The 11004-nt window shown below is 38.7% G+C and overlaps 1 protein-coding gene across 1 annotated transcript in view; it reads left to right on the forward strand.

Moving 5' to 3' along the window:
• Positions 1-9512, forward strand: part of LOC133535333 (protein-glutamine gamma-glutamyltransferase E-like) — a 30433-nt gene extending 20921 nt beyond the window's left edge. Inside the window, exons 12-15 of the mRNA XM_061875057.1 lie at positions 594-768; positions 8481-8644; positions 8735-8868; positions 9149-9512. Of these exons, the coding sequence (XP_061731041.1) occupies positions 594-768; positions 8481-8644; positions 8735-8868; positions 9149-9299 (624 nt within the window). The 3' untranslated portion in view covers positions 9300-9512. The remainder of the gene's footprint in view (positions 1-593; positions 769-8480; positions 8645-8734; positions 8869-9148) is intronic.
• The last annotated feature ends 1492 nt before the right edge of the window (positions 9513-11004 follow it).

The following is an 11004-nucleotide window of genomic DNA, read 5'->3' on the forward strand; positions in this document are numbered from 1 at the left end:
GTGTGGAGAAACGTGTACTCTGCATTTGACCCATCCCCTTGATCACCCCCTGGGAAGTGAGGAGAGCAGTGGGCAGCAGCGGTGCCGCGCCTGGGAATCATTTATGGGGATTTAACCCCCAATTCCAACCCTTGATGCTGAGTGCCAAGCAGGGAGGCAATGGGTTCAATTTTTTTATAGTCTTTGGTATGACTCGGCCAGGGTTAAAATCCATCTAGTACTAAAAACTACAACATGGTTGACAGGTTGGAGACACAGTTTAAGGGGGCTTGGCCGAGAAGAGGGCTTCGGTATGTAAATAAGATTGCTCACGAAACGTAGAATTCTGAAGAGACAGTCAGAAAGTGGCTTAAAGATTGACTGTAAAACATAACCCATGCTAAATTTTGAGCAAATAACCACCATCACATGCTATGTAGACCATAGGGCAATGCTTTAAATGTAGAAAAAAAAAATCTATATATATATAACCCCTTTAATGAACGAGAATTAATTGTGTTTCGTCCAAAGAGTAATGGAGTGATCGCCAATGGAGGCCATCCTTCTCCTTGTTTATCGTGCTTGGAAAAAAAAAGTGACTCGTGTCTCCACAGCTGTCCATGCCGCAGTACGGGGAGGATGTGCGGCTGAATCTGGTGCTGAGCAGCGAGAGCAGAGTGGACAGGCAGATGTCCCTTCGCATCAGAGTGAAGGGAATGAAGTACAACGGCACCTCTGTTCTCGTCATCCTCAATGAGACCAAAGAGGAGACACTGAAGCCTGGCAAAGGTAACTCTTGCTTTTAGGACACTGAAAAACGTTTTTTTTAGGCTTTGTATGTGCTAGTTAGCAAGTCGTTTTTTGTAATTTTTTCCCTAAAGACTCTTACATTGTCCTCATACGTTATATCACCACCTCTTGCATTGGCATGTGTTTTAGAAGCCTGTGGATGTGTTTTCATGTATCAAATGGAGTAATTCTGTCAGTATACTTCAATAAGTATGCTGTGCACACTGTATTTAAAATGCAATCCTTATTTCTTATAAGTGCGCTATGACAGTTCAGGATTTGGGACAGCACTTTGCCGTTGCTCGGTCTAAAAAGGGATGTGTAACTTAAAGGACAGACGCTATGGACTTACCTGTTCTAATTGGACAGTTTGTTAAAAAAAAAGTTAGTTAAATTATTTAGTCGCGCCTAAAGCAAATCTTGGCAGCATACACAGGTGTGCATTGAACATCTGGGTTGGCAATTCCTTGTAGTGAGCGAGCAAGTGAGAGAGACATAAAGCTTTCACCTCCACCTCTGAGCTTTATCTCCCAGGCACCCTGTCCACTGTCAATCACTATCTAACAAAGAGTAAGAGAAAAATCATCAGTAAACAAGATACAAGTTAGAGCGTATGTGCGCTCAAGAGCTAGGTACACACTGTGCGTAGTATACTCACTGAAGTGCAAGTAGTGTATGAATTGAAACATGATCTGTGTCTCAACTGGGGCACATTCTGTACTTTCACTAATAGCCTGATTTACCAAAGGTTTGTGTGTACTAAATTGTATGCAAACTTGATAGCCAGTGATTGGCAAGAGACTTTGAAAACGTAGTGGAAAAAATACTATGACTTGTGTGTTGTTTGGAAACACTTGGTAATGGATACAGTATGTGCAGTAAAACTTTTAATTAGCTCAACTCACCTTCATGTTTTTTCCTAAATTTGTGTTGAACATTTTAGATGAAGAGAGTTGTTATGATATTGGTTTACAGAGATAAAAACTAAGAACTAAGATTTTGGGCATTGTTTTCTCTAAACACATACATTTGTCTAAATATGGCTAAGAACACACACTATTGTAATGTGCATACGGACATCCTGGATTTCGTTCCTCATTACTAAAGGAAAAAAATCGAATCTGTGGGAGAGAATCCCTCTGGCATTTTCAAGTATGTTTCTTTTTTTTTTTTTTTGATTCGTCAGCTTGAAGCGCCCGTCCGTCTCCGACTCCCTTGTCAAGTGACATGAGTGCATGAGTGCTTGTCTGTTATGATTTTGTTTCCTGGTTTCGATGACCCACCTTATCTTGCCTCTGATTGGCCAGCCCGTAATCTTTTGCCCTAAAATTAGCCAATTAGGACTCATCATACGAACACCAACCCATCATCATGGATTTTCTACGTGTGTATTGATGTACTCATTCATCAAGATCATTGTATTTTTACCATAGTTTTTGTCCATGATTGGCAGTCAATTTTCTCTTTTGTAGCTTGTAGCTTTAATGTAAGCTATCTCGCTACATGGATCTAAAAATACTGTAGCTAAACTACAGGAATTGCTAATCATTCAAAAAGTAGTGAGCTACTGTGAAACTCCTGGGAAATTTAAGTAAGCTACTTAGCTTTGCTACATGTAGCTTTTTACTGCCCATCACTGTTGATAGCACATGCAAAACTTTTTTATTAAATGTGTGCACAGTGGATTGTGTCTGTGAAGAGAGCAGAATAAGGTGTGCAATCAATTTCGGGTCTGTCTTCATTAACATGCAAAATATATGATGATCATCAAAACGGCCACAGTTCTGGGAGGAGAAGACGCAAATATAATTATTTAGCACACGCAATGTGATTTATCAACATTCATCACCATTTTGGATAATTATTTAGCGTTTTATTTAGCACGTGTCAGGAGGACGTGCAAACTGACAGTTCCACACACGGCTGCAGGATCAGTGCTCTCGCTGCACTGACAGACACTGGACAAACTAAAGCTGTGGGAAAATTATATAGAACCTTGAACCATGCTATAAATGATTCTCCAGATCCAAATTTCTAGAGAGTAGCTAGACTACAATTCCAATTCACTCTATCAAACGTTTTTTCAGCATCTAATGAAACAACAGCAGTTTTTAGATTATGAATAACAGAATAGTCAATCAGATTGAGTAGACGGCGAACATTGTTGGATGATTGTCTCTCTGTTTGAAAATTTACATGGTGTTACTTTTTCTAATCCTTCAGCTAATACTTTGCAGATAATTTTAAGATCAGCATTAATCAGGGAGATTGGCCGGTAACTGGATAGAAGAGTTGGGTCTTTATCAGGTTTTAGCAAGAGACTTATTACAGCAGAGATTAAAGAAAGGAATTAATTTTCTTTCATCTCTAAAGCCATTTTTGTAAATGTTGGAGCTATCAGTGACCAGAATGTTTTGTAGACCTCAACAGGGAACCAATCTGGTGCTTTATTGTTTGGCATCTGTTGAAGAGCATCATGGATTTCAGCTACTGATATAGTCAAATCTAAATGTGATGCCTGCATTGTATTTAATTTAGGTAAGTCTATATTATTAAGAAATGTCTCAATATCTTAAAGAGATGGGTTAATCTGGGGTGTGTATACATTTCTGTGAAAGTCTCTAAAGATGGAGTTAATTTCCCAAGGAAAGTACGTAATGTTACTAGCTGAATCCTTAATCGATGGTATAGAGCTTTTTTCTTTGTTCAGTTTTATTTGTTTAACCAAATATGTGCTTGGTTTATTGTCATGCTCAAACTTCACCAAGTATAACCAGGTTTTTTTTTTTTAATCAATTATTTCCATCCATCCATCCATCCATCCATTTTTTACCGCTTATTCCTTTTTGGGGTTGCGGGGGGCGCTGGTGCCTATCTCAGCTACAATCGGGCGGAAGGCGGGGTGCACCCTGGACAAGTCGCCACCTCATTGCAGGGCCAACACAGATAGGCAGACAACATTCACACTCACATTAACACACTAGGTCCCATTTAGTGTTGCCAATCAACCTATTTTCTCCCAAATCTAATTTGAGTTTTCTCAATTTATTCAGAATGTGTTTGTTTTGTGAGTTAGCATAAGCTACTCCTAATAGTTTTATTTCATTTTCATTTTCAAGTCTCTGCTCTAATAAACCTTCATTTTTTTATAAATAAGAAATCATTTTTCCTCACATACAGTACCTACTTTCGCGGTCTCCCAAAGAACGTAACCTGGGTTTGTGGTTTGTTCTTAAAATCTAAAAAATCTGTCCATTCTTTCTCAAAGTAGTTTAGAAAGTCTGGGTCCTTTAGTAGTGATGTATTAAGTCTCCATTGTTCTGTAGGTGCAGTGATAGTTTTGTTCGTTTTTGATTGATTGATTGAAACTTTTATTAGTAGATTGCACAGTTCCGTACATATGCCGTACAATTGACCACTAAATGGTAACACCCAAATTAGTTTTTCAACTTTTTTAAGTTGGGGTCCACGTAAATCAATTCATGGTATTCGTGAGGGAATGTGAGACAGCTGAATGGTCACTGATGATGGTAGGGTGGATGTGAATGTTTGAGATGTCAGATAAAATTGATCTACATGTACTTGTTAAAAAGTAGTCAATGCAAGAGAATGAGTGGTGAACTGGTGAAAAATCAGTGTATTTCCTAAGAGTGGGGGGATAAGAACACCAGGCATCACAAACACTAGCACAAACAATGGAATTGGTGCCACGGGTGAACCGTGACATTCAACCTTCAGTGAGAAGATGAATGAAAGTTACACTCACTATAATCATGTTTTTACCATTTAGCTCGCAATTGAGACATTTTTTAGAACCCTCCGTCCATCCATCCATCCATCCATCCATTTTCTTCTGCTTATCCGAGGTCGGGTCGCGGGGGCAGCAGCCTAAGCAGAGAAGCCCAGACTTCCCTCTCCCCAACCACTTCGTCCAGCTCCTCTCAGGGGATCCAGAGGCATTCTCAGGCCAACCGGGAGACACAGTCTTCCCAACGTGTCCTGGGTCTTCCCCTGGGCCTCTTCCACAGCGATTCTGTCAGATGTTTACAGCGATAGTGCAGTTCATATGTGACATGAATTAAGAACACAGCGAAATTATGAAAGACACATTCAAATATAAATGAGTGTATTCATGCCAACTGCATGCTTTGGTGTGATTAGAAGCAATTCATTTCATTGTCAAACGTGGAAGTGCAGTTTCGATGTGTTTGAGTCTCTAATTGTCTCAACACACCTTACACGCCCACACATTTGGAGCTAACATTTGAAAAAATATATGCAAATTTATTGGCACTATTTGTGAAGGTGTAGTGTGCACTGACAGGCAGAGATGTGGGCGCGGCTTTGTGGCTGAGAGGCGTTGGATGGGTGGAATATTGACTCCCTACAAATATTTATCTTTACACTTGGCAAGAGATTTATCCCTCACAATTAGATTTCAATTTAAGATTTAGGTTTAGATTTAACATTTAGCCCTCACATTAATATTCAAGATTTAGATTTAACATTTAGGTTTGGATGTAACATTTACGTTTGGATTTGGGTTAGGATTTGACATTTAGGTTTAGATTTAACATTTAACGTTCACATTAAGATAAACATTTTAAAATTTAGGTTTATATTTAAGATTTAGGTTCTAGATTTAACAATTAGCGCTTTCATTTAGATATAGATATAAAATTTAGATTTAGATTTAACATTTAGGTTTGGATTTAATATTTAGGTTTGGATTTAACATTTAGGTTTAGATGTATTATTTAGGTTTAGATTTAATATTTAGGTTTGGATTTACATTTAGCGCTCACATTTAGATTTAACATTTAGGTTTAGAATCAACATTTAGCTTTAGACTCAACACATAGTGCTCACATTTAAATGTAGTTTTAATATTTAAGTTTAAATATAAGATTTAGGTTTGGATTCAAAATTTAGCGCTCACATTTAATATCTAACGCTTACGTTTAGATTTAAGATTCAGGTTTAGATTTCATGTTTAGCCAGCACATTTAGTTTCAGATTTAACATTTGGTTTAGATTCAACATTTAGGTTTGGATTTAACATAGATTCATATATATGACTTAAGTTTAGATTTAACATGCATATATAATATTTAGAGTTGATATATTTAATTTAAACTTACATGAAAACCTAAATCTGAGAAAAGTGAGTTAACTCTGAGAAATATATCTGCTAGACAAGTGGGACTGAACTTTTACATTTGGTACCTTACACCAGTGGTTCTCAACCTTTTTTCAGTGAAATGTGAAAATTTTTTTAATTCAAGTACCCCCTAGTCAGAGCAAAGCATTTTTGGTTGAAAAAAAAAAGATAAAGAAGTAAAATACAGCCCTATGACATCAGTTTCTGATTTATTAAATTGTATAACAGTGCAAAATATTGCTCATTTGTAGTGGTCTTTCTTGAACTATTTGGAAAAAAAGATATAAAAAATAACTAAAAACTTGTTGAAAAATAAACAAGTGATTCAATTATAAATAAAGATTTCTACACATACTGCGATGAGGTGGCGACTTGTCCAGGGTGTACGCCGCCTTCCGCCCGATTGTAGCTGAGATAGGCACCAGTGCCGCCCGCGACCCCAAAGGGAATAAGCGGTAGAAAATGGATGGATGGATGGATTTCTACACATAGAAGTAATCATCAACTTAAAGTGTCCTCTTTGGGGATTGTAATAGAGATCCATCTGGATTCATTAACTTAATTCTAAACATTTTTTCACAAAAAAAGACATCTTTAACATCAATATTTATGGAACATGTCCATAAAAAATCTAGCTGTCAACACTGAATATTGCATTGTTGCATTTCTTTTCACAGTTTATGAACTTACATTCATATTTTGTTGAAGTATTATTCAATAAATATATTTATAAAAGATTTTTGAATTGTTGCTATTTTTAGAATATTTTTGAAAAATCTCACTTGCCCCTTGGCATACCTTCAAGTACCCCCAGGGGTACTCGTACCCCCATTTGAGAACCACTGCCCTATACAGTCATGTCAGTGAAAAAAAAAAGTACCAATATTTTTAAGAGGCAGTAGAGTACAGTTTTTTAATTCATGAGTTCTGCTGTACTACTCACAAAATACTCCTTTAAATAAGGCAGTGTGTTGGCCCTGCGATGAGGTGGCGACTTGTCCAGGGTGTACCCTGCCTTCCGCCCGATTGTAGCTGAGATAGGCGCCAGCGCCCCCCGCGACCCCGAAAGGGAATAAGCGGTAGAAAATGGATGGATGGATGGATGGGCATCACGTTTCCATTGCGCATGCAGTCTTGGTACATCGCCAGCAATAGTACATGCTTTTTTATAGATCGCACACACTGTTTAGCGCGTGGTGTTTGAATCGTTGTATATCAGGTACTTAGTCTTTTGAGTGCATTAGTGCATTCTCACCGAGATGTCAGTACCTATATTTTTCACTCGAAATGGTGAGCGCGCAGTGCTCCAAACTGAACTCTCTCAACTTGGCGAAAGGGAATGGACTAACTTAAAATAATGGCAGCTGAGGAGCAACCTGTACCTAGTGAATAGATGAAAAAGCTGTTAAATATTTTGAGTAGGTGCGCAACAACAGTAATAAATTTGCAACAGCGGTCCACTGTCAAAATGTGTGCCCTGCCTAAGCATACTTAATGAAGTGTACTAGTGGAAGTATAACGTATTCAACATTTGAGTGCAACATCAGAGTATTGACAGTGCACTGTTTTTTTCCATACACACAGAGTGCAATCAGAAGTGTGAGTACACTGTAAAAAAAAAATCTAATTTTTATGGTAAATTACTCTAAATTTGTACTGTTTTTTAAAAAAAAAATTTAAATAGTGTGTAAAACTGTAGACATGCACCTGGGGATAGGTTGATTGGCAACACTAAATTGGCCCTAGTGTGTGAATGTGAGTGTGAATGTTGTCTGTCTATCTGTGTTGGCCCTGCGATGAGGTGGCGACTTGTCCAGGGTGTACACCGCCTTCCGCCCGATTGTAGCTGAGATAGGCGCCAGCGCCCCCCGCAACCCCAAAAGGGAATAAGCGGTAAAAAATGGATGGATGGATGGATGGATAAAACTGTAGAATTGCAGACAATATCTGTATATAAACAATCTGCCTGTTATTTTAAGTAATATACCAGTAATGACAAACTATGTTTATTTCTATTTTTTTTTACATAATTATACCAAATTAATTATACATAGCATTTTCTGTTTTCTTAAATTACTTTCAAATTCATGTAAAATTACAGTAATTATCTTTCATTAAATATGTTGCTTGTTATATAAAAGTCTAACAGTGTTATATGTAATTTTAAGATAAATCTTATTTTTGATATTTGTGTATTTTTACATTCAAGTTGAAAAAGATATGTAGCCTGTTATATAAAGGTTTATGCTCAAACTAACAATTGAAAATGTTTCTCTGTAATATGAAGGTAATTATCTTCAATCAAATATGTAGCTTGTTGTATTAAAGTGTACATCCATACTAACAATCCTAGCAGTTTTCTATGTAATTTTAGGGTAAATCTGAGTTTTTTTTCTAGTTTGTGTATTTTTACATTCAAATCTGTAATTAAATATGTAACTTGTTTTGGAAGTGCGCCAATTGAGATAGAGCACCAGATTTAGTTTTGTTCTCCCCATGTGGACATGGACTGTTAATTAAAGACTGACGTGTCCTCTTCCTTTTCCTGCAGAGCTGTCCATCCCCATCCTGATCCCCTTCCAGACCTACTACAAGCACATGCACGTGTGTGACAGCTTGAAGGTGTCGGCCATGGTCACAGATATGCGACATCCTGATAGAATCTACCTTGCGGAGGACAATGTGTTGCTGCAGGACCTGCCCGTCCACGTGTCGGTCGGTAGACCCAAACATACCCTCCCAAATAAGAGCAGAAACAACGATGACTTTGTGAGAAGAAATAAAAGTTGAACGTCTGTATTCCAGGTTAACGGCTATGTCACACAGCACCAAGAGGCGTCCGGAGCAGTGTCTTTCATGAACACCACCACTGTGGCCATGACGGGCATGACGCTGGCTCTGTCTGGAAGTGGTCTCATGAAGGAGGAGAAGGAATTCAGGTCAGAGTCTTTTGTGTTCCAACTTTTTTGAGACAATTTTTATGTCACAAAAACAGTTTTTGGTCTATTTCTTTTGTCAGTTAAACATTTGGAATCATCCCATCCTTGTAATCAATCTGATTACAAATTTTAATATTTTTTTTACAAGATTTGGAAAACATTGATTTAGCGACATACATTTGTGATTGTCATTAAGTATCATTCATAGTGAAGATATGAAACATGGAATCATCAGTTTGAATCTTTAAGTCTTTCCTCCCTCCTCCATCCCCACTCCTAGGCTTCCAGATTTGCCTCCCAATAATCGCATCCGCGTCGGATTCGTATTCGTCCCCTATCGGGCTGGAGAGAAGACGCTGGTGGCCGACATTCACTCTTTCATTTTTAAAGATTTCAAGGGCAACTGCACCTTTAAAGTTAATCGCTTTTAGATGCTTTTGCGTGTGTGTGTTTTAAATCAACAGGTGCTTTGTCTCCAAAAGAGACCAGATGTGTGTAGCTGGATTTCCACATGGTGCTTTGAAAGCAAATATCGGCAGAATGTGTCCTGCTTTGGCATGCAGTTTGGTTGAAACATCTCGGTAATTAAAATTATTGACACTTGCCTAAAGGAGAGGCTTGCATTATTAAAACATTTGCTGGAAGTCTGTTTGGTGTTTCCACAATGATTCCCTGCTTGTTCTCATTCGGGTCAAGGGTGAGCGAGAGCGTATCCCAGCTGATTTAAGGTTTGTTTAAAATATGTAGGGATAAATGTATTTGGCAAGAAACCCATGCCAGAAGATGCTGTGCCGCTACTGTCCTTTAGATGGCGGTAATACACAAGTTGTGTATAAAGAGAGTATGGCCAACTCTGGATTTCCTCAGTGATTGGTCAAAAGTCACTCATGTGACTACAGGCCGCCATGAGCGCTACTAACTTTGAGCTGGTGCTATATGTTTGCGGCGCTTTCTCGTTAATTTTTCTATGCCCTGTTGTGCAGCATGGGGATGTTCCCCCCACGAGACTTGTGGAAAGCACTCAACTTCTATAGACCATCCTGGTGAGTCCATAGGAGGGGGGACCCATGTTACCTCTTTGAACAGTGCCCGGCCGCTACCAGGCACTCCCCATCGAGCCCTACCTCCACGCCTGGCTCCAGAGGGTGGGCCCCTTGACCCGCGTCCGGGGCGAGGGAAACCTCAATCCTTGCTTTTGTCTCTTCATAAAAGTATTTCAGCTGCTCTTTGTCTGGTCTCTCACCTAGGACCTGTTTGTCATGAGAGACCCTACCACGGGCATCGAAGCCCCAGACAACATGCCTCTTGAGATCATTGGGACACGCAAACTCTTCCACCATGACAGCGTGAGAGCTAAGAGAGGAGAAAAAAATAATAAACAGGTTATTAGCAAACCAAAACACTACAATAATAAAACTGAGTAGCTTGGTTCTCAATGAACTGAAATGCATCTAAGGTGCTCAAGAAAATCATTTTCTCAGAGACAACATCGATGCTAATCCCCTAATGGGGGTGGCATAGCTCGGTTGGTAGAGCGGCCGTGCCAGCAACTTGAGGGTTGCAGGTTCGATTCCCGCTTCCGCCATCCTAGTCACTGCCGTTGTGTCCTTGGGCAAGACACTTTACCCACCCGCTCCTAGTGCCACCCACACTGGTTTAATTGGAACTTAGATATTGGGTTTCACTATGTAAAGAGCTTTGAGTCACTAGAGAAAAGCGCTATATAAATATAATTCACTTCACTTCACTAATAGTAGCAACCTAAACATAAAATAAAGCTTCCATATTTACATAACTTTAAACTAATAACTGTAACTCAACCACTTTAATTACCTTTTTATGCATTCACTGCATTGCTTTTATAATCCAGAACATGTCAAATAATATTTTGGCTACCACAACTACAGTTATTTAGTGGATAATTTATACAGTATCATACAGTATTTGCATATAGTTATGCAATTGCTTTTCTATGTAGACTGCAGGAAAAATACTTTCAAGATAAATGCACAATTACACACCCCTACAGGCCTACACACACACAATAGTCCATAAATAACCATTCAACCATTTGCTATTTGTTAGCCCTCAAAGTCACTTTTTCCAACTCTGAATATGATAATACATAGGGTAACA

This window comes from Nerophis ophidion, linkage group LG16 (assembly GCF_033978795.1).
Source record: "Nerophis ophidion isolate RoL-2023_Sa linkage group LG16, RoL_Noph_v1.0, whole genome shotgun sequence".
Lineage (NCBI taxonomy): Eukaryota > Metazoa > Chordata > Actinopteri > Syngnathiformes > Syngnathidae > Nerophis > Nerophis ophidion.